The sequence below is a fragment of the Manis javanica genome, chromosome 3 (assembly GCF_040802235.1).
Source record: "Manis javanica isolate MJ-LG chromosome 3, MJ_LKY, whole genome shotgun sequence".
NCBI lineage: Eukaryota > Metazoa > Chordata > Mammalia > Pholidota > Manidae > Manis > Manis javanica.
The window spans coordinates 154,886,669-154,910,832 of record NC_133158.1 but is presented as its reverse complement, the minus strand read 5'-3'; the positions used below and the strand labels follow the sequence as shown (position 1 = coordinate 154,910,832).

At 39.2% G+C, this 24,164-nt stretch overlaps 2 protein-coding genes across 10 annotated transcripts in view; one reads left to right on the top strand and one right to left on the bottom strand.

The window, feature by feature from the left end:
* HLTF (helicase like transcription factor) overlaps positions 1 to 5,343 on the bottom strand; it is a 75,777-nt gene extending 70,434 nt beyond the window's left edge. For all 7 annotated transcript variants that reach the window (XM_017679968.3, XM_017679970.3, XM_017679969.3 and 4 more), the window contains exon 1: positions 4,509 to 5,343. The gene's annotated coding sequence lies outside the window, so the exon portion shown is untranslated. The remainder of the gene's footprint in view (positions 1 to 4,508) is intronic.
* A 108-nt stretch (positions 5,344 to 5,451) lies between these two features.
* Positions 5,452 to 24,164, top strand: part of HPS3 (HPS3 biogenesis of lysosomal organelles complex 2 subunit 1) — a 39,210-nt gene continuing 20,497 nt past the window's right edge. For all 3 annotated transcript variants that reach the window (XR_001856207.3, XM_073232230.1, XM_017679974.3), the window contains exons 1-6: positions 5,452 to 5,888; positions 12,503 to 12,991; positions 13,540 to 13,711; positions 13,813 to 13,898; positions 16,874 to 17,066; positions 23,438 to 23,519. Coding sequence is in view for 2 of the 3 variants with exons in the window: in XM_073232230.1 (XP_073088331.1) it covers positions 5,672 to 5,888; positions 12,503 to 12,991; positions 13,540 to 13,711; positions 13,813 to 13,898; positions 16,874 to 17,066; positions 23,438 to 23,519 (1,239 nt within the window). In the remaining variant the exon portion in view is untranslated. The remainder of the gene's footprint in view (positions 5,889 to 12,502; positions 12,992 to 13,539; positions 13,712 to 13,812; positions 13,899 to 16,873; positions 17,067 to 23,437; positions 23,520 to 24,164) is intronic.

Sequence of the window (24,164 nt, the reverse complement as noted above, 5' to 3'; positions counted from 1 at the left end):
CTAGTAAATTGCAGAGCCAGGGTTCAAATCCAGACAATCTGTCTCCAAGAGCATGAACTTAATCACTGTGGTATTCTCCTTCTAATCTGCAGTGAAATTCCTCCTTTTCTCTCCACTTTGTCTGTTCCCTCATTAGTATTCATATTCATTTTCATTCCTCCTTCATTCTCTACTCTCATTTTCAAGGCCATTATTCATTCTTACATTTTTCAAGTTTCTAATATCATGTAACACTGCGTACTCTGGGACAACACAGAGATGTAACATCTTCTCACTGTGCGGCAGGCCCTTCGTTAAAAATTTGACATCTATTATCTCATAAGGCTCACATGAGGCTCACAGTAGCAGTGCTGCAGATGAAGAAACAGGCTTGGTGAGGTAATGTAACCGGTTCAGCTCATGGGGTTTGGTCTCAGGCTCTTTGCCCTGTCTTCACTCAGGGCAATTCCATCTATCTTGCCAGGGGCCCAGTACATAAGTATCAAAAAGGGAATGAAAAGAAAAAAGGAAAGGAAGGAAGGAAAGAAGAAAAAGGAAAGTGGGACGAAAGAAGAGGAGGAAGAGATTTCTTCTGTTGAATATTATTACAGAACAGGTCCCAATTCTCTTAGTCTGAGCCTGAGTGAAGAAGTGGTCTTCCCAATATCGTAACACCAGGATGGAATTCTGAAGCACACTATTACTTGGGATTTGCCTTTGGCTTGGGCTAGTACCTTTTCCTAGATCTCTATCTTGCGACCCCCAGCTAAGGAGCAGGAGCAAGCTCTGTGTTCCCCATTCCTTCACTTACTCAGCATGTCATAGTCTTTTATGTAGTAGGATCAAAGAATCATCAGGTGCTTTTAGAGATGGATGATGCTGTACAGATCATCTTGCTCACTCCCTCAGTCTGCAGATATGGACACTCAGGTCCAGAATGGTTGAGTGTTGGCACTCAGACCATAGCTGTAAAGCTGGGATTGGAATGCAGGTCTTCATGACTATCAGCTCAATGCTCTTGGCACTCTGCCAAACTCAATAAATATTTGTTGATTCAGGCACTGATTTATTTAAATGTCATGACTAGTACTGTGGTTGGCACATTAAACATATGGAAGCTTAAAACTATTTCATGAGGTAATTACCACTGTAAAAAACTTTTGGCTTTAATAGGGTTTCGGATTCATGCAGCCATATAGTTTAGTGAGTGGTTCTTAAGGTTGGGTCTGGAGCTCAGCAGCACTAACATCACCTGGGAATTGGGGAGACATGCAGTTTCTCAGACTCCCCCTATAGTTACTGAATCAGAAACTCTGGGGGTGAGGCACAGCAAGAAGTATTTTAACAAGTTCTCTAGGAGATTGATGTACACTCAGGTTTGTGAATCACTGGTTTAATGTGAAGCTTATTTGTGTAGTTTAAAAAATATGTAGTTATAATATATATATATAAAAAGACTCTTCTGAAAGATTTTGTTTACTGGGATTTTAAAAAAATCAGAAAGCCTACTTATTATCTTGACTAGGATGTGTGTGGCCCAGAAACAAGGAAATGTTAAAGTATTTTGTCAGTAACCCTCTTTTTGCCATATCATTATTCTCTAGACACTTTCTTCAAAAATTTTGGGTTAGACTGTCATGACAAAAGCAGTACAAAGCAAGTAATTGCAAATATGTGTATTTAACAGACAGATTCCTTTTTGTAAAAAATATAACTAGTTCATAGAATATTCTATTAGTTCCCAGTTCACAGAAAAATGTTAGCTCATGAAATAGATATATTTATGTTAGGCATAGTTAATTTATGTATGTTTGCCTATACAGGAAAAAAAAGCAGTATGTGTTTAGAATGCGTGAATCTGAGAGGTCTATGATTAGTTGGGTAAGAGTTTCATACAATTTCAACAATAGCTTAGCCCAATATAGGATGCTACCAGCTCTCTCAAGATAGGAGTCATTCCACACACAGAAATTCCAGAAGGGCCAGTCTTCAATAAGAAACTGAGTAAACTAGGCAAACTCCAGTTTGGAAGTCACCAGAAGTGTAAACTTCCTTTAGAGCAAAGGAGGCATCTATTTCATCAGCTTGACTTTATTAGGTCTAAAGGTAGGTATGAAAAAGTGTGTGTGGTATTGGGGCTAGGGGAAAATTTACTTTCTCTAAGGAATTGAGAAGTGTAGCCCTGTGGACTATTCTAAGAATTTTGTGAGAATTGCAGCCTTTTGGAGTTTACTGTATTTTGTTATTTACTGCTACTGCCTGCTTTGTTTTGTTTTCCTGGCAGTAATTAGGAGCAAATAGACTCAAAATCAACAGTGCATGAAGAATGGTTTTTGTAGTAGTGTTGTGGGGGGAGGAATTCTGAAGACAAGAGTGGGGAGTGATGGGAGCTGAAGGGCAGAAAAGGAGAACAACACTGAGGGTGGGCGAGGCTCTGGGGTGAAGAAACAGAAGGGCCTGTGAGAACGGCTTCTTGCGGCCACACACGACGCTGGAAGCACACACAAGAGGGGAGCATTAGTGGCAGCTTGGGCTACATACAGTTACTGCCTGGCACTCTAAACTAGGTATCATTCACGCTTTCTTGAAAGCCCAGGCAGGACAAGTGGACACCAATATACTTTTGGTTGCTATAGTAATACACGAAGACTACTTTTACAACACTTGGAATTGTAGACTTCTAGAATGGTTTGCCAGTCCTGCTTCTTGCCTTACTGAGATGGACTCTTCAAGTAGAAAACTGCAGAAAGACATGAGGTGCCCTTATCAGAAAGAAATCCTGAACTGAGTTATTTATTATCTAAAGAACATTTAAAAGATTCTCAAAGATGTTCTGGAAATTTCTGTTTTTAAAACACAGTATGTTTGGCATCTATATTTTAAAGTTAATATGTAAAATAACTACTGAAATAAAGTGGTCCATTAAAGCAGAAGAGTGTGAAAGATGCAAAAAGTTTTATCAGTGAAGAGTCTGGAATTGGAGATCCATTGAGTGTTGGCTATGGTTATCCCAGTCTATGCTGCACACTAATCCCTATGGTCAGTGGATCTGGGAATGTGACCATAAAAAGGAGTAAAGGCATGAAGGGCAATAGCAGAGACCAACTCTGCTTCAGCAGAGAATTCAAAGGATTGCATATTACATGGAAGGAGCTCAAGAGTGAAAGCAATGCAACACTGCTCTGTATTCCCCCTAATCTCTGAATGATGTCTTGATGTCTGTCACCAGGCTTGTTACAGTTACCAATCAGTGCTGGAAATGCAGGAACCAATCCAAAACTTTTCTGCCAGATAAAGGCCAGCTAACCAACTTCATTGCCCCTTCCCAGTCTATTAACAAATGGTGGGTTACTAGCAAATGGAGGGATGCTCAGAGCAGAAGTGTGGACTGATCAGTGAATCAAGTGTATGGTGCAATTCTGAGAGCAGCTTGCCATTTCTGTGGAAGCCATCAAACTGATCTAAATACTAAAAATACTTAAGATTCACTACAGTAAGAGATTATGATCTTTGTGTTGTTTTATTAACCAAGGGCCAGCCTCTGAATGCCCTAGCTTTGTACCTTTAGGGGGTTTAAGTGCCAGACTATCAGTGGAGGTAAGGAGTGCCCACCAAGGGCCTGGTAGTCTTCTGAGATCTCCATAGCTGGAAGCCACATCTGCTTGAGGCCTCTAAAATTCCTACTGATAACAAGGGTTCTACTAAAATTTCTTCTAGAGTTTCAGTTGTGGTGATTATTCTTGCTTTCTGCAAGCCCATAAAGAAAAGTAAGTCCACATGGTCTGTCATCTCTACAGGCTGGCATTTCCCAGCCTTCAGATCTGTGGGAAATTAAGTTCTATTGTCCATAAGATGGCCAGTCTGTGACATTTCACTATAGCAGCCCACATGGATTAAGACAGTGGCCATCTTCAAACCAAGGAGAGAGGCCTCAGGAAAAATCAATCCTGATAGCACCTCCATCTTGGATTTCTAGCCACCAAGACTGTGAAAAACAAGTTTCTGTTGTTTAAGCCACCCAGTCTGTGATATTTTGTAACAGCTGCACTAACAGACTAACACAGCCTCCTGAAAGGAAATGATGGTGTATCCACTGCTGTCCCTTTATTTTCAACAGGAATACACGTGGGCAGCTCCTGCTTACATTTACAGACAAACATGGAAACGAGACACATCCCCCACCTAAGAATCTTGGATGAGCCAGGTGCAGGTGTAAGGCAGAAGGAGCCATCTCTGGAAGAGACGGGTTCTAAGCTTGGAGCAAATCTCATTTTTCTTCAAACTAGACTTTATATGTAGGTGAAATTACAGTAGTAATTTTAGTCTTGAAATCGTTAATTTTGTAGTGAAATTGTAATTTTCAGTCTTGAAGGAGAACATTAATCAAAAAGGGACAATATGAGACAGATATTTGTGAAGAAAGGGTGTTCATGAGTGTTCCTTCTAAAAGAATGAGTTATGAGCTATTGTTAGGCTGGAAGTTTTTTACAAGAACCTTTTATGAGAGTTTTCAGCCTTAGCTGGCTTACCAGAGTAACCTTGTGCAATTCTCCTCCTCAGTGAGTTTGACGACTGGTTGTCTCTCAAAGAATACCTATTGGTTGGGTAAAGGAGAGACAGATATTATTTAGGGGTGCTTTATACATCTGAAGGGTACTGGAAATGGAGGCAGAGTTTAATCTCAATCCAACTGCACCTAATCTTGGAAGAAAGGGCTCACCACAGTGAATTAGAAACTGACCAAAGGAAATTTTCTTTCTTTTCAGTTCCATCCCTGCATGCCAGAACTAAGACAGCATCCCTCAGTCCATAGTTGGATACATTATTTTCTGGATGAATTGTAAAGAGTTGCACCAATACCCGCTTCATCTACATTTGTTAAAAAAACAACAACTGGGATTGCAACCTCAAGCTCTGCGTTGAGATGTCAGGACTAGATATAGGATATACGTTACAAGACGGTTTTAGTAGCACTGGACTGAGAGCCAGTGGATTTCAACCCTAGTATTCCTATCCTCTGTGGTTCAAACTACTTTTTTGTCAAACCTGGAGTTCACTAGATGATATCCACAATTCTCAGCAAATATACATATATATATATATATACTTGCCAAGCATGTTCTAGCCATTACTCTTTGCAGCTAAACTACCTAGAATTTCCAGTATTTCTGATCAGCTCTTTGGTGTTTAGCCAGGAATTCAGCCATGTGCAACTCGATTTTTTCAGCCACAAGTTCACAGGCTATTGGGGAGACGTGAGTGATGCCCCTGAAGTAAGTAGGAATGGTACAAGGCAGCAGATCAATTGTTTAGAGGTACTCAAGGGCCTGAATATCTCGCCTAGCCGAAAGCGACAGTGTGAAAAGACGGGGTCCCCGCGCCCGCTGACTGGAGCTGCCATCCCTGAGCGGCCGGGTCCAAGGCCTTGGCACGAAGGGCCCGCAAGACGCGGGAGCGGATAGGCGATGCCGCGCGGGTGCTACCGCTCGCAGAGCACCTGCCCCGCCGGGTAGCAGCCTCTTTAAGAAACCCAGCCGCAGGCGGGCCCGCCTGACGCTCACGTGACCCGACTCAGCGCAGTCGCTCCCGGAAGTGGTCCAGCCTCCGCGGAGGGCGCGGGGTCTCCGGACGCCCCGCGGGGCTGGCAGGCCGAAGTGGGCACCGCCGGGGCCGCCTGGAGCTTGTCGCCGGGATGGTGCAGCTGTACAACCTGCATCCGTTCGGGTCGCAGCAGGTGGTGCCGTGCAAGCTGGAGCCCGAGCGGTTCTGTGGCGGAGGAAGCGATGTGCTATTCGCGGCGGCAGGATGCAAGGTGGAGGCATTCGCCGTAGTGGGCCAGGAACTGTGCCAGCCGAGGTGCGCCTTCTCCACGCTGGGCAGGGTGCTGCGCCTGGCCTACAGCGAGGCCGGTGAGTAGGGGCGGGGTCAGAGGGCGACTGGACTCCGGATTGGGACCTCCTTCCTGGAGGACCGAGCGGCCCCCGCGGTAGCTCTGGGTAGGGAAGGAACTTGGCGCAGCCCGGAACTCGCCAAGGCGTGTCGCGCAGTCCGGCGACTGATTTCTGAGGGTGCGCCGAGCTGTGCGGTTGTCGTGGCAACCACAGCTGGGCGCCGGCTTCTAGGGGCGGAGGACGCTGACAGCTAAGGCTCCTCCCGCGACCTCGCCAGGGATACCGGTGGTTGCGTGCTGGTTTACACTCCGCCCAGACAAGTAAAAAAAACAGACAAACCTCTTTTTGTATAGAAAACTTCAAATACATACGAAAGTAAGGAGAATAGTGCCCTGAACCCCCAGGTACTCCCAGCTTCCAACAATTATGCCAACTCAGGGCTATTCTTTTACATCCACACCTTTTCCACTTACTTCGATTTTTGAAAGTTAACGTGTGCCGATATTTAAATTTATGGAACTCAGGTCTTAGCCACCGCCCTCCCGACAGCAACAGCGTGGCAGCATCCACAACTCTTTTTGCCCCCAGAAATGTGAAGCAGTACCAAGGGCGGGGGGCGGTACCGTGTGGGTGTATTTTAGAAAAATCTAACTTTTAAATATATGAATTACAGAAGGATTCACCAAAGGATTCTTTCAATTGCCTAATACACTTAGTTTGATTCCTGATTTCAAGAGGGATGTAAAGGTCTAAATTGTAGTATTTACAGTGGAAAAGCCAGTGGCTGAGTCACTTACTGAGGAGTGAGGAGGATTGGAGATCTCCATCAAATCCCTGCTCTGTCTGCAGCTGGGTGGGTGTGAGTTTATAGAAATTTTGGAGTCTCAGTTTCCATAAAAAAAAAAAGTGGAATTACTAAAGCAGTGATTCCAGATGTTGGGATTCTGTGGATCAGTAAAAAAAAAACTACCACACGTAGTATTTGGCCGCTCATTTTGTCAAGTAAAGATACATATGTTAAAAAGTGAGATGCCATTCTCCTTACTGTCACCATTGTTTGTAAAAGAGAAACGCTTAACTCCAAACATTAGATATCTTTGCAGTATGAGCAACTTACAGTGCTGTTATTTTTTCTTTTTGACAAGTGACCACATCAGCAGGGCCTGCACTGGTCCACAGACCTGTTTGAAAACCACTTATTAGATGGTAAATTCTCTTTGAGGAGAGGATTCTGATTTTGGCATTTCTTATGAAATCCTTCTTTTAGTCATTTCACAATATTGGCAGTTTTCTCCATCCCATCCCCCTTTGGGAAGCTCTTTTGGGAAACTCACCAGAGTTTTGCGTAGTTTGTCTTGTGTAGTTTGTGTGAGAGACAGACAGACAGACATGTTTACATTATTAACCCCATTCTTTCACATGGACATTTATTCTCGAATTGGAAGTGGCAGGCATTATGTAAACCTCCAGTTTTCTTGCCTGTCAGTAGTAGTGATTATGGGGATCCTTGGATGCCACTACTTGTACTTAAAAATCACCTGGGGGAGCTTTAAAAAATGCAAAGGCCTAGACCCCAACCTCGGAGAAACAGTTTCAGATTCGTGGGGTGTGGTCCAGCATTGTGATGAGCCTAATTTTAGCCAAGATTTGGAACCACTGACCTCAAACCATGCTCACTGCTTGTAGGCAGTAGTGTGGTAACCATATGTATGAGGCCTTGAAAAACAAAGATGTTTTTATAAACCAGTTAGCTGTCTTAGAGAAAGTTCAGGAGTCATGTGGTATGGCATTAGCATGGGTCATATAGCTCAAGGGTAACTTTCAGTCCTCTGCTTGAACTTTAAGTGCTGGATATAGTTTCTGTTAATCTACACAGAGCTGACTCCTACCTAGCTATGCTGATATCCAGGTAACTTGTTTTCCACTTCTCAGCTTTTTCCTTCTGGTCTCTTTCCTCCCACTCACAGTAACTTGGATGTGGGGATTCCTACTGTAAGCACCCAGTGTAGCAAGTCCCTTCTGCCAAAAACATTGTTCCTCCTGCCAATTCATTGGCCATTTATATTTACTGTAAATGCTTTGCAGGTCTCTTACCCAAGCAAAAACATTTTCATTTTTTAAATCTCTAATTAGCAGGATGCTATTCTCCTTTTAAAAAAATCTGTGGGTCTTACGGAGAAAGGAGGTAGAAATTTTGAAGGATGGGGGCCCTAACATCATCATCAGTAATGGAAACTTAATTAGGCTTTGTTGTAAAGGGATGAAGAGAATGCATATAAAAAGTCGTTTTAAGTGGAGAAAGACTGGCAACCAGGGTTGAGTGCTATGTGTGCAGCTCTAGTGCTGAACGCTTGCTTATGGGGTATCTGGAGGGGGTGTGGCAGAGAGGACAAGATCACATGGCTCTAATTGCCTGTCCTTTAGCACAAACGTATAAAACAAGCCTTTGTCTGTCACCTCCACCCACAAACCCTAACTTCCCTAAATTTTTCTGAAGTTATATTTGTCACTGTATATCTGTCTTCTGAAGTCAATTTTGTCATAGGAGTACAGCCTTTTCCATAATCTGGTACTAGTGTTAACCAGGTTTCTGATCTTGCTATATAAAATGAAAAGCTTATTTTTAGAACTAATGATTCTCAGCTTAAGAGTAAGTATGGGAATGCTTTTTAAATTTACTTAATAAAGAGAGAAGCTGTTTTAAAATAAGTAAAATAAAGTCCTGGGCACATCGTGCTTTAAAAAGTTCATTAATCAGAGGAAGACAAATACCATATCAACTCTCATATGTAGTCTTGAAAAACAACCACCACCGCCAAAAACCAAGCTCATGGATATAGAGAACACGTTGGAGAATACTAGGTATAAGGTGGGGAAGAGGGGGAAAAATGGGTGAACTATTTTTTGGTTTTTGTTTTGTTTTTAGTTTAGATAAATTGAATTTTTAAAAATGTTCAGTTCCCTTACAAAGGTCTTTAACCTCCAGAGAATCCTCTAGTTTTTTATCTCCTTTCTAACATTTTGAGATACAGCATTATTGGGGAATGAGCATCAGCTTTAGAGCTTACCAGGTCCAGGTTTAAGTCCCAACTCCATCTTTTGTTGGCTATGTTGCCTTAGGCAAGTTATTTAGATCATCTGAGCCTTAGATTCCTGATCTATAAAATTGAGAAGGAGGTAATATCTTGAAGGTCTGTTGTGAAGATTAACTGAGAGAACTCTAAAGCTCTAATCCTAATGGCTTGTCAGGTAGACACACTTAGCAAGTTCTAGTTTATCATTTATAAAATGAGTTGTTAATTTGAAAACATAGCAGACAGCATGGGCTGTCTACAGTTGGCAGATTATACATACACAGTTGATAAGCAAACTTAGTGAAATAGGCATGTCTTTATAGATGCATGAATAAAGTGCTTTTATTATAACTAAAGAAATATTCTTAGTTTTAAAATTCACTTACTAACTTAAATATGACAGCAAAGCATAGGCAACCAAAGAAAAAAAAATTGGTTGTCATTAAAATTTAAGTTTTGTATACCAAATAATACTATTATCAGACTGAAAAGGCACCCCACAGAATGGGAGAAAATATTTGTAAAGCATATATTTTATAAGGGATTGATATGCAGAATATACAAATAACTTCTATAACTCAACAATAAAAAAAAGACCTAATTCACAATGGTCAAAGAACTTGAATAGACATTTCTCCAAATGGCCAACAAGCACATGAAAAAAAAGATGGTCATCACTGATCATCGTCAGGGAAATGCAAATCAAAACCACAATGAGATACCCCTTCACACCCATTAGGATAGCTACAATCAAACAAAAAAAGTAGAAAATAACAAGTGTTGGTGAGGCTGTGGAGATAATTGGAACCTTTGTGCATGGCTGGTAGGATGTAAAATAGAACTGCTGTGGAAAACAGTATGGTGGTTCCTCAGAATATTAAACAAAGAATTGACATATGATCTAGTAATTTCACTTCTGGGTATATACACAAAATAATTGAAAGCAGAAACTTGTGCAGGTATTTATACACCAGTGTAGCATTTTTCATGAGAGCCAAGAGGTAGAAGTAACCCAGATGTCAAATCAACAGATGAAAAGATGAATGTGGCTTATGTATATCTGTGCCCCCATGTTCACTGCAGCATTATACATGATAGTTAAGACATGGAAACAACCTAAGTGTCCATTGATAGATAAATAAAGTACGGTGTATACATCAATAGAGTATATGCCTTAAAATAAAAAGTGAAAATCTGGCACATGCTGCAATACAATGAACCTTGAAGACATAATGCTAAGTGAAATAAGCCAGTCACAAAAGGACAAATATTCTATGATTCAGTTTATATGAGGTACCTAGAACAGACAAATTCATAAATACAGAAAGTAAAATGATGGTTGCCAGAGTTTAAGTGGCATGGGGTGAGGAAAGGGGAGTTACTGTTTAATGGATAAAGAGTTTTGGGGAAGATGAAAAAGTTCTGGAGAGAAATGGTGGGGACAGTTGCACAGCAATGTGAATGTACTTAATGCCATTGAATTGTACCCTTAAAAATGGTGAAAATGCTAAAGTTTCTGTATATTTTACCACAATAAAAAATTTTTAAATATTCATTTACTGAGGGAGTTCTAGGAAGATAGAGGCCAAAAGGCATCGTTTGACTCCAACTCCATCCAAACTGCTCCTCTGGAACAGAGTGAGCAAACTCATGGAGACTGCAGGGTATTCTTAGGCGTTCTGCCAAGATCACCAGGGAGAGAAGGTGCTGGCTCCTTCTCTGTGGCATCAAAGGAACCACCATCAGAAGGCTTGCTGCTCTTGCTGGGTCATTTTGGAGGAGGTGGAGGAACCTGACCAGCCCAGTGAGTGTCTGCACAAAGGGGCTGTGCCTGCCTGCTGCATGTGTGTGTGGGAAGTCAGTATGCCAGCAACAGCATTTCAGTTTCAGTTCTTGGGAAAGGGCTTGTCTACATAATAATGTTACTGTGTAGTAGGTTCTACACTTGGAAGAAACCTGACTTAGCATCCACCACAGAGTTGTAAAGACTAAAAATTTAAATAAAGGAACCAGTAAAATAGAATATGTAAGAGTAAGTTTATGTAATTAGAGGACTTAGAAGACTGTTTAAGCAAGTTAGGAAACTCAGAAGAAGCCAAGAGGGAAATGATACATATCTGACTATATAGAAATTATATGGTAAACGATGTACAAGCAAGTCAAAAGTCAAACAGTAGACTACTGAAAACAATTTGTTACTCATGGCCAACAAAGGATTGGTATCACTTTTAGCCAGAGAACTGCTATTCTTTGATAAGAAAAATAAACCAGACTAATCAAGTGGATAACTTGCAGAAGAAAAATTATACACAGCTGATAAACATAGGAGAAGATGTCAGCATTGTAAGTAGTCTGGAAAATATAAATTATAGTAACTACAGGAGGCCATGTTTCCCCCGTAACGTGGAGTCAGTGCTAGTGCGAATGCAGAGAAACAGGCATTTTCACATAGTGCTGCTGACAACATGAATTTCTAACATGTCATTGTGATCCCAATCTGGCAATATCTATTATGGTTTAAAATGTACCTGCCCTTTGGCCCAACATTCTCACTTTTGGGAATTTATGCCATTGAAAATATATAGGTATACGCCTGTTTATTGCAGCAAGTGGTATAGTGGCAAAAAAACTGAAAACAATTGAATGTTTATTGATAGGGGAATTGTTAAATAAATTATGGCACATGTATATACAGGATACTGTGCAGATACTGAAAGAATATTATATATTCATGTATTGACCTGCAGGGAAAGATTTAAAAACAAAATACCATCCTGTGATCTATGTTTATATGAGGGAAAGGTATAGAAGGGCATATACCAGGTAGTGCATGTTAACATTGGCTTCACTGATTGGGCTGCAGGGGATAGATCATTATGCTTTTCATTTTATATCTCTTCACTACTTTGACTTCTCACAAAAAAAGAAGTAATTACAAAATTACTTTGTACTTTAAAAAAAATCTAATAAAATAAACAATTAAGGGAAAATTAACTTGGATTTAAATTTTACTTAATATATACAGCCTTATCCTATTTTTTAGAGTTGACATGATGATCTGACTTTTGTGGGAATGGGAGGGGTTGTGGCATAAGCTCCTCAGAGTTCCTTAATTTTACCTAATAGTAACCTCACACTAACACTGCTGAACTGTCTATGTCTGGAGAGCTTTGTTGGAGCTGTAGATCAGAGCTACAGTAAACACTTAGAGCAAATCTAAGGAGTAATGTAAAATTGCTATGTAAGCTACATAAATAATAAATGGTTTGTCTTAATATATTCAAATGGAGAGAGGTTGTTTTTCAGAACCTAAATGCCTCACATCAGTTAAAAATAGACCAATGATCCTGTTACTTAGCGTTTTGTTCTAGTCAATTTTTTTTTAGTTTTAGTATTGTTTATTTTTAAAGTATCATTAATATACAATCTTATGTTGGTTTCAATCAAGTCAGTCTTTAATTCAACTGTTCCCATTAGGATTCCTTAGTAGTTCTCTCCATGGTGTAAGGTAAATTGTTTCTGATTACAAATCCTAAATATAATCTTATTTCTTCTCAGGAGACTATTTGGTAGCAATTGAAGAGAAAAACAAAGCTACATTTGTACGTGCTTATGGGAATTGGAGAAGTAAAAGGACTGAAAACTCTCGAGTGTGTATCCGAATGGTTGGACATACTGTGGAGTCACCCTTCAGCGAAACCTTCAGAGACCAGATGTCTATTGTTGAAATGCCGCTTTCTGAGGCCCCCTTGTGCATTTCTTGTTGCCCTGTGAAAGGAGACCTTCTTGTTGGCTGCACAAATGAGTTAGTCTTATTTAGTTTGAAGTATCAGATCATTAATGAGGAATTCTCAGTATTGGACTTTGAACATTCTTTAGTTATACACATAGATAATATCACTCCTGTTGAAGTTTCTTTTTGTGCTGGATATGTTGCTATCATGTCAGATTTAGAAGTCTTAGTCCTGAAACTGGAGTCAGGCCCCAAAAATGGAGAGAGTGTTAACTATCCACGTAAGACCAACAATCCAATGAAACAGACAAAAGGTAAATAATGAATTTAGCTTGCTTTTTTGCTCTAGGTGTAGAGAAAACCCTTACTTCTGGCAGTTTCTGAAGGCCTCTAGTTTATATATTGCCAAGCCATTTAGAGATTTAGTTGCTCCTAATTCATGGGATTTGGGCTTAAGATCTGGCTCCCCATCTTATTCTCTAGGATGTAAATGTATTTCAGCATGTATTTGTCAATAGAAAAAATGGAACAGCTGCTGCTAGATGAGTCTATGGTCCCAGTTCTTGTATTTACTAGCTAAATGACCTAGGGTCAGGAATACCATCTCTGAGTTTCAGTTGCCTCATGTGTAAAATGACAATAATAATAATACCCTGTTGGACTTTGTCAACTCTTGTAAGGAATAAGTGAGCAAGTGCTGAGACTTTTCAAAACCATAGGGTCTTGTAAATATATAAGATGTGTGTGTGTCTAAATAAATAAAACTACTGTACGTCTATTTAATTGGTGGGGAAAATGGTGTAAAATCTAATTTTCATTCAAGTAGTACTTGAAGTTAAACTCTTAAATTTTTTTTTTTAAGGTATCAGTAATGAAACTTTGCCACCTGAGTCAGATGATTTTGTCTTCTGCCAAAAACCCGTAGAACTTCTTGGTGAAAAAAGTGAACAGTCTGGAGTATCTGTTAGACTGGAGTCAACAGGATTAGCTGAAGAAAAAATAAAATATTTCCATGTTCAGCACCTGCTCTATAAGTATTAGAAAGCTTTTCTTCACTAGCATTTAATACATATTTACCTGCATTACGTACATGGAAATTAGATCTCTCCCTCACTCTCTTTTTTTAAACTCACAGACGTTTTGCTCCTGATATTTCATCCTGTGTCTTGTCTGATGACATCAAGTTGCATTCACTTCAGCTGCTACCCATTTACCAAACAAGTAAGTATGACAGCACACTGAGGTGCACGGGCTGGATGGGAGACTGCTGTGGGTAATAGGTTAGGTTCTGCTGCTGAGTCTCCCTGTGGCCTTGGACAAGTTACTTAGCAGATACTGCAAGCCCTAGAAAGGGAAGTCATGTCTGCTGACTGAAGCCATGGAAAGGATGTGACAGACAAAAGTCTCTTCCCCTTTTGAAATGGTCACTAGGCCTAAAAAGGGAAATTAGAGCCCTGTTATAGCTGAGGTTTATCTGGGTTCCAGCTAGGTATTTGGCAAAGTTTCTTATTGGTGGCCTTGTGAGCAAACTGGGAAAATGTGGACTGAATGGAAATACATTTAGAATGGTTTTCAGCCTGGCTGCACGCTGGGCTTGCTTGGATGCTTTTAAAACTTGTGATACCCAGGGTCTGCATGTTGGAGATTCGGACACAATTGGTTAACTATGAAGTCTGGGCATCAGTATTTTTTAAAAGCTGTCCAAGAACGTAAGGGGTGGCCAAGATTGAGAATCACCATTGAATTCTATACTTAGTCCTAGCCTGCTTTCTTAGCATCTTTAGATGTTGCCTAGAGAAAGATATAAATATTGCTCTAATTAAACATGTATATAACCTTCATTTGTTTTTTTCTTTTAGTAAATATTTATTGAGTATATACTATTTTGGATATTGTGCTGAATACTAGAAAACAAAGTATGAGCAAAAGTATTTGTTCTTTTGGAGCTTATTGTCTCCTTGAGGGAGGCAGACATTAATCAAATAATCACAAAAAGGAGTATACACTTGTAAACTGAAATGAGTGCCCTGCGGGCAAAGAACTCTGCCTTGAGAGCCTATGAAAAGATACTGACCTCATCTGGGAGTCGGGGACGGCTTCCTAAGAAAGAGGATCTGCAGAGTGAATCAGCGCTGATTTGGGGATAGGGCTGGTACAGAGGAAGCAGCAAAAGTGTGTGGCAGTGGGGAATCTTGGTTTAAGGAACTGAGAGGAGCAAGTCTGGGGAGAGTAGACTGGGGGAAAGGTGTGTGACAAAGCTGGGAAACAGCTGGGCCCATACCTGTGCTAGAGGCTCAGCCATCCAGTGGCTTCTCATAGCTCTTGAGATAAAATTCTAAATTCTTTCCATGCAATAACCCTAATTCTGAGTCTATCTTGTGCCCGTCATACTGTTTACTAGTCTCCATAATGCCTTTCTCTGTTCCTCGGACATGCCAGACATGCTCTTGCCTAAGACCTGTTATTTACTCTTAACTGTGCTTAGAATATACTTCCTCAGATCTTGTGTGACTGGTATCTTTGAATCATTCAGCTCACAGTTCAGATGTCATCTCACAGAGAGCCTCCCTGACCTCCATTTAAACTACTCCCTCTTCACATATTGCAGACTTTATCTTCCACCTCTATTCCCATCACTAGAGTGAGTGCAGTTACCTTGTCTTGTGTACTATTGTATCCACAGAACTTAGAAGAGTGACACTTAGTAGGAATTTGATGAATATTTACATAATAGACGAATGGATGGGTAGTGACTATTAGAGCTGGGCCCTAGTGGATGAGCAAAACTTTGAGGAGACAGAGATTTCGGTAGGACATTATATGAGGGGAACATGTACAAGGTGTAAAAGCATCGTGTGTGTGTGTGGGGATTGGTGAGTTCTGTGTGACGAGAGTACAGATGTGTGTAGGAAAAAAGGGTGAGAAAAAACTGGTCATGTTGCTTTGGGCCACTTGTGGATAGTGCAGATAATGGACTTCTTTAGCTATGCTTTAAAAAAAACTGATTATGAAAAACTTCAAGCACATAGATGTAGAGAAAATAGCACAACAAACCCCATGTATTCATCACACACCTTCAACAGGTGTTGCCTCATGACTACTCCCTGTCCTGTGCCAGATTATTTTGATGCAATCCCAGAGTTTATATCATTTCCTCCATGAATATTTCAGTGTCTTTTTCTAGAAGAAAAGGATTCTTTCATTTGTACACACCTAAAATACCATTTTACATTTTTAAAAATTACTTGATATCATCAAATACTCAGTTAGTGTTCAAATTTCCCTGTTGCCTAAAGAAACTTCTAAAAATTCATTTGTTTGAATCAAATTCCAAGAAAGATTCATACATTGCTGTTGATTACTGTGTCCAGTAAGACTCTTTTAATATGTAGACTTTACTCTCTCTCTCTTTACCTTGCAATGTATTTAGCAAGAAACTGGACTAATAGTGTAGAATTTTCTGTGATCTAGGTTTTGCTGATTGAGTCCCCAGGGTGTCATTCATCATGTTCCTGTATTGCCTGTATTTCCCTGTGATTTGGTAGTTGGATCTAAAGCTTCATCGTTTTGTATGGTAGCCATTAGTCACCTGTTGCTATGGAGCACTTGAAATATAACTAACTTGAGGTATACTGTAAATGTAAAATTCATTCGATCTTGATGACTTACTACAAAAAAATATAAAACAGCTCAATAATTTTTTGTTGATGGTTGAAATGGTAATATTTTGTATGCTTGGAGTTAATATGTTACTAACATTTTGCCTGTTTTCTTTTACTTTTTTATGTATATTACTATAAAACTTTAAATTATGTGGCTCACATATATCTCAACAGTGCTGATCTAGACTTAAGCTTGATCAGATTATTATTATTTACTTTTTTATTTGTTTTTGGTAATGCAAGCAGTATTGAATTTTGTTGGAAGGCACATAGTATCTGGTTGATTCTTTTTGTGATGTTAAGAGCCAATGATGATTATTACCTAGATTTGTTAATTTATTAGGGGTCACAGAATGGTGCTATTCTAATTATATTACTCCCTTTTCACTTCTTACTGGCATTCTTCTGTGAAGTGCAGCTTCCACTAAACAACTCTTTGGTTATCCACTGATAGACTTTTTTTAATAGAAAAGTTGAGATACTGATTCCCCTTATTTACTGGTTTCATGTTTTGTTTTGTTCTTTCCCATACAGGCTCTCTTACTTCTGTTAGAAAAAATTCATGTCAGGAAAAAGAGTTGCTCAGTCTGTTTTGTTTTTTCTCATTACCTCATGTGGGCTATCTCTACGTGGTTGTCAAATCCGTTGAGTTAATGTCAGTTTACCAATATCCTGAGAAGTCTCAACAGGCAGTGCTCACGCCACAATTTTTGCATGTCATCACAAGGTATGTTATAGTATCACCTGCCAGCTTTTTGAGTCACTTGATTTTCTGTAAATTCTTGAGATGTTTCCTAAATCTTTAAGTGAGAGTTGTGTGAACCGGTATACAGCACTGTAGATTAATGACATCTACTGTCTTGATGGCCCATACCTGCCTTTTCAATGTCAAAGATTAAGATTCTGGTTTTGGCTTTGTTTTATTTTCTTAGGTATATGGGGATCCTTGTAAGGAAGTGTAAGGTCTTCATGAGAGAAGATTTTCATAGGGAATTCTAATGAAAAGTCATTGAGACCAGTCAGGGCATCTTTAGATTTCTTTTTGGATTTCCTAATTTTTTTTTTCATTGCTATTGTCTCTTTTTTGTATGAGTTATTTGATAATGATTTAGAACTGTGAAGGGACCAGAAAGACTATCTGATTCTACCCCCTGATTAGAATAGATGGATAAATAGTCCAGCGACAGGAATTGGTCAAAGTCATTGGTTAATCAGTGGAGATGTTTTCTGAGTTGCCTTTCTCTAGTATGTTGGCATATAAACTGGGTTCCTGAGCAGAATTTTTTTTTTTTTATGTATCAGGTTTTATTCTTTTAATGATTCTCTTTTTTTTTTTTTGAGAGGGCACCTCTCATATTTATTGATCAAATGGTTGTTTACAACAGTAAAATTCTGTGTAGGGAACTCAATGCACAATCATTAATCAACCCCAAGCCTAACTCTCAACAGTCTCCAATCTTCTGAAGCATAATGAACAAGTTCTTACATGGTGAATAAGTTCTTACATAGTGAATAAGTTCTTACATGGTGAACAGTGCAAGGGCAGTCATGTCACAGAAACTTTCAGTTTTGATTGATTCTCTATTTTTTAAAACAACTTTATTGAGGTATGACTTACATGCCATAAATTCACCCACATTAAGTCCATAATCCAGTGGTTTCTAATTATCTTCCTGAGTTATGTAACCATTACCACAGTAGTTTTAGAACATTTTCATCATCCCAATAAGATCCCTCATGCCCATTTCATTAATTCCAGCCCCCATCCCAGCCCCAGGCAAATACTGACTGTTTTTATGGCTTCATCTTTTTTGGACAATTCATATCAATGGAATTATACCATATGTATATTCTGTGTCTGGCTTTTTTCACTTAGTGTAACATTTTCTAGGTTCATAAATGTTGTTGCATGTATCAGTAATTCATTGTTTTTATGGCTGAATATCATGCTATTATATGGACAGTCCACATTTTGTTTATCCATTCACCAGTTGATGGACAATTCAGTTGTTTCTATTTTTTGGCTATTATTAATAATACTGTTATGGACATTCATGTTTAAATCTGTGTGTGGAAGTATTTTTTTCATTTTTCCTGGGTAGACACCTAGGACTAGAATTACTCTGTTGTGTGGGAAATTAATACTTAACTTTTCAAGAAACTGTCAAACTGTTTTCCAAAGTGGCTGTATAATTTTACATCCTCACTGACAATGGAGGAGTGCTCCCACTTCCCCACAGCCTTACCAACACTTGTCATTGTCTGTCTTTTTGACAGACTTGATCCTAGTATGTGTGAAGTGATACTTCAGTTTGATTTGCATTGCCTTAATGACTAATGATGTTGAATACCTTTTCATGTGCTGCTAAGCCATTTCTTTGGTGAAATGTGTATCTAAAACTTTTGCCTACTTTAAAATTGGGTTGTCATATTGTAGAGTTGTTAGAGTTCTTTGCATCCTTAGCTTTTAATTTGACTAAGGAAAATTGTCCTTCAGTAAGGAGACTCATTTCTTTCTCTATCCCTTGAAAATGTTTAAAATTCCTATGCCTTTTAGAAGGTATAAGAGGGATGCTTTTTTTTTTTTTGAGAGGGCATCTCTCATATTTATTGATCAAATGGTTGTTAACAACAATAAAATTCTGTATAGGGGGGTCAATGCTCAATGCACAATCATTAATCCATCTCAAGCCTAATTCTCGTCAGTCTCCAATCTTCTGAAGCATAACGAACAAGTTCTTACATGGTGAACGAATTCTTACATAGTGAATAAATTCTTACATGGTAAACAGTACAAGGGCCGTCATCACAGAAACTTTTGGTTTTGATCACGCATTATGAACTATAAACATTCAGGTCAAATATGAATATTCATTTGATTTTTATACTTGATTTATATGTGGATCCCACATTTCTCCCTTTATTATTATTATTTTTTTTATTTTTAATAAAATGCTGAAGTGATAGGTAGATGCAAGATAAAGGTAGAAAACATAGTTTAGTGCTGTAAGAGGGCAAATGTAGATGATCAGGTCTGTGCCTATGGACTAAGTATTAATCCAAGCTAGATTAGTGCAGCAAAACATCCACGGATGCAGAAGATATCTCTCAAAACAGGGGGGGTGAGGTTCTGAGCCTCACCTCTGTTGATCCCCAATTTCTCACCTGATGGCCCCCCTGCGACTGTGCCTGTCTTAGGTTGTTCCTCCCTTGAGGAATCTTACCCGTCTCTGGCTAACCAGTCATCTTCCGGGGCCATACAGGGAAATGTAAAGTTGGTAAGTGAGAGAGAAGCCATATTGTTTGAAAAGGTTAGCTTTTTACTTCTTTGCAGATTTATGCCCTGTGGCTTCTATGCCCAGCACTTGTCTCGAGGTATCTTTACCACCTGGAGAATTATGATACTCGGTAAATTCGATATGAGGCACGAATTCTATTTAAGGGTTGTAATTAGGAAGGAAGAAGAAAAGCTATAGAGGTAGCATATGGAAGAAAACATGGGAGGATTGATTATTTGACATATCTTCTTGTAGAGTACCTTAAGCATGTATAGGTTTTAAACTACTAACTAACTTGCGCTGAGCAGAATTTTGATCTCATTTTCTTTCATCTCAGCAGTTAGTGATGCTTTTGGTTCTGTTTCCTATTTTTTGAGCTTAGATTATGTGCAAGGCACTACATTAGGCCCTCTGTCCAGGCAGAATAAGGTACACCATCTGCGTTCTAAAGCAATGACGTAACAAAAGGCTAGAGACATATACATGTGACACAAACACTAGAAGATTTGTGAAAAATGTCTTAAGACTTTGTGAAAATGGTGTAGAGAAATTACTTCTGGCTGAGTCATGTGGGAAATTTTGTTGTGTTTGTGAGACCTGAAAGCTAGTTAGAATTTGACAGATGGTAATTGGAAGAGAAAAGCTTATAGAGGGAAGACTATAAACAAAAGCTGTATTCAGTTTTGCTGTAGCATCCAATAATTAATTGCATAGGACAACGATTTTTAAAATTTTTTCAACTGAGTGGTAGTATCAGAATCTCCAGCAGGTACTGGAGTGCATTTCAAATAGCACAGGACCCACCTGGAGGATTCTGATACCCACTCCTAGTGTGGGTGCTCCCCTCTTTTCCCCCTCTCTAGTGTAAGGAGAAATGCTTTTAATATGTTTCTTAAGGGTAACTAGTTTTCTCCATTTTCAAAGTGTTGCATAGTGATTTGTTTTGACTATGAAAGAGCTGAAATGTAGAGAAGTGGTACAAATAATGCTTGAGTGATAGATAGCTCAGGGCTTTGCAAATTAAGGAATTTTTTTTAAGGTTTTGATCAAAGAAAGTGATGTGATCAGAGCATACTTTAGGAAAATTGATGGTGGCCATTAGGGTGGATGGATTGAACAGAGTTAAATAAGGTATTAAAATGGCTCAGGTAAGAATAATGAGACTGTATTTGGGCAGGGCAAATACAGTAAGAGGAGAAAGAAGAATGGATGGAAGAGGCTTTGGCAAGAGAATTCCTTGGTGTCTGATGAGATAATGGGAATGGAGGAAGTGTGAAAAACCCAGCAGAGTTTTGAACCTGCTTTTATGAAAGAATGGAGGCTGGTGTAATGTGGACTGAAAGAGAAGTTTGATTTACACATTTGAGTTTGAGGTGCTAAGGGGCTCTCAAGAGGAAGTGTTAAGTAGGCTTTTGTACACATAAGACTGAAGATTTGGGAAAAGAGAAAAACTTGATGCTTTATTACCATCAAAAAGGAGCTGATTATCAAAGTAACGAGTATGGCTGCAAGAGTATGTACAGAGGAAAGTAACTGGAGAACTAAACTCTGGTGAAGATCATGTTTAGGAAGCAAGAAGAAGAAGAGAAGGATCTTCAAGGATGCAAAGGAACCTAGAAAACTATTGCATCTCAGAAACCAAGGTAAAATTAGAGAGAGAAAGAAGGAATAAAATATTAATTCCTGTGCCAAAATACTGATGCAAAAGACTGCTCTTTTTTTCTCCATCTGATTGCGCAGATGTGTAGGAAACTGAGAATTTAGTGGACTCTCTACATTTATTCCCCTCTTAAGTGTAAGTCAGGAACTAGTTTTGAATGTAGAGTCCTGAAAGCATGGTATTATGGGATTTGAAGTGACTGAAAATGTCCAGGTTTTCCCTACCTCCAGGTAGGATATTATTAAAGCTTTCTTAATACTAGCATCAAGATATACTCTGACATCATTAACTTGACTATGGAAGCATTAGACATTAGAACAGCAGTTGTTATATGCAAATTCAGATTCTTAATAAGGAGCCCTGTGCTATTTAAAGAAAAACTATGTTGATGAACTCATTTTTATTATTTTTTATTTTACCCAATAGATACATATTTTAGAAATATCTTGACCTGTAAGTGTCTTGGAAAGTTTCTTGAAGACTACTGTATTCCTATACCCTAAAAAAAAGCAATAGGAAAAATTTTTTAAAGAATTTAAGAACAATATAAAATCATCCTTATAGATGTACATAAGTGGGAAAGCCCTCCCAGGATCCTACTCCTCAGAGTCAACCATATTAATAATTGGTGTTAATTCGTTCAGTTTGAACAGTACATAAACTACTGTGATTTGTTCCTTACAAAAGTGGATCATATGATGTCCACTGTGCAGCAACTGCTGCTTCACTTAGCATACCCTGGACATCTTTCCATAACAACACATTCCAGTTCACTGTACTCTTCTCTTATACTGCTTTTTAGTATTCCAACAGAGCCATCACTGTTGGATTACTGTAGGTGGAGGTGAGTCAGAGGACTCAGCATTTTTATCTCTAGAACCTTTGTGGTCATAGCTACTCTCCCCTGCCATTCTGGCCCCACTACAGGTGCTTTTTTGCTCTTCACTATGTCAAAAGACCCTTCCATTCATTTTACCTCCTCAGAGTGCTAATTCTCTACTCCAGATTTCCAGGTGGTGGTGCACCATTCTAGGTATTGTCATGACTCCAGATGTCATGTCCTAGAAGTGTGTGAGAATGGGTAGAGATGACAAGGCTAAGGCTGAAGAGGAAGCCCCACAAACGGGGAGAGAGCTCTGACTGGTAACTCTAACCTGCACTGTGCAGTCTCCCAAGTGTGAAAATGTCAGAATGCCTTTCTTGTTATAGAAGTATTTCTTCTATTTTAAAATCATTGTTAGGTTTTCTTTAGTCCTTAATTTTTTTATTTCAACAGAATTCATTTTTACTTCTCCCACTTCTTAATTGTTCTTAAAAGTCATTCCTGTGAGCTTCTTATAAAGATGGGTTTTGTAGGAGTTTCCAAGTAACTGTTTTTAATGTCAGTGTTTGAGTGTTGACTTATCCATCAGTCACCAGGCCTCTGTTGTGGGGTCCCAAGGTCATTTTACTGTGCAGAAACAGCTTGGGGTTGTGAAAAGAGCTAGAGGAGCATGAGGAGTGAGACCCGGGATCTAATTTGGCTCTGTTCTCCAGAGAGGCCTTGGATCAATCATGAACCTTCTGTGCCCTCATCTTTAAATCAGGCTGCTGGAGTAGGTAATTATGAAGACACCTTCAGGAATCTCTGATTTTCAGTTCTACCATTGGATTTGTGTTTGCATAATCTGCGTGTGTTGCCCATTGTAATCCAGGCTCAATTTCATCCTGAGATGAGTAGGATAGAGATAATAGCCAGGAGACTCGGGTTCTAATCTTGGCTTTGATAGTCACCTCTCTGTACCTTGGGTGGATCTGGGGGCATCATTTTGATTGTAAAATGAAGGTATTGCCTCAGGCCCTTGGTCCTTAATTAGAGTGTACAACAGAGCCACTCATGGGGTTTTGTAGAAATATACATGTTTAGATTGAGCTCCTAGGATTATGATTCAGTAGGTGTGAGGTGGGGACCAGTTACGTATTTTAAAAAACACTCCATAGGGATCCTGAGGTGAGCTCCTTGTTAAGAAGCAGTCTAATTTGAAAAGAATTTGAAAAATACTTTGAATTCCTCCCACCCTAACCCCACCATTATTCTGTCCCCCTGTGAAATCCTCCCAACTGTGGGCATATTGGTTATTGGCCACCGCTTTGCTCAGGGGTGTCTTTCCTCTTTCTTAGTAACAGCCTGCAGTGTTTCACAGTGCGGTGCAGTGCAGTGGCCGCTCGGGAGGAGGACCCATATGTGGACACCACCGTGAAGGTTAGAGCTGGCTTATGAGGACAGTGAAACCTTAAGATCAGAAACGAACATACAAGTGCTTGCAAGTTTGCCTTGGGTCTAAGCTTGGTGAACAGTAAAGTCTTGTGGTCTAGTTTATTGAATTAGAACTTTATCATGTAAAATAGTGTACATTTTGTGATTCATGGTTTAGATGGCAATTTTTAAGATTACTTTGGAAACATTTTACTTAGAACTTAGGTATAGTGCATAGTTATTTAAAGTTTGATAAAGGGTATGTATACTGAAACTTCAGGAAGTACTTCATAACTATAGTACACTGCATTTTTATTCTTTTATAATGGAAATATTGATAGCAATTGTATTTGGCTATTTACAAAGCAGTACAGAAATAAGTATATTCAAGAACACAAAATTGAATAAAGTGCATTATACTGTTATCAGATATTCCTGTAATTCTTTTGTCATTCTATAAGCCTTCAACAAACCTTCTGTGTTTCTGTAGTTTTAATCTAAGAGTTAATATAGAAATGCTAGGTCAAAAACTTCATTTTTAGTGAGAATATGCTTAGTCTCTGAAAAGCTCTTGATCACAAAATAAGTGTGGATGGTTTCAGGGTAAAATTCTGTATTTTCTGACCTTGAATTTCTGTTTCCAAAAATACA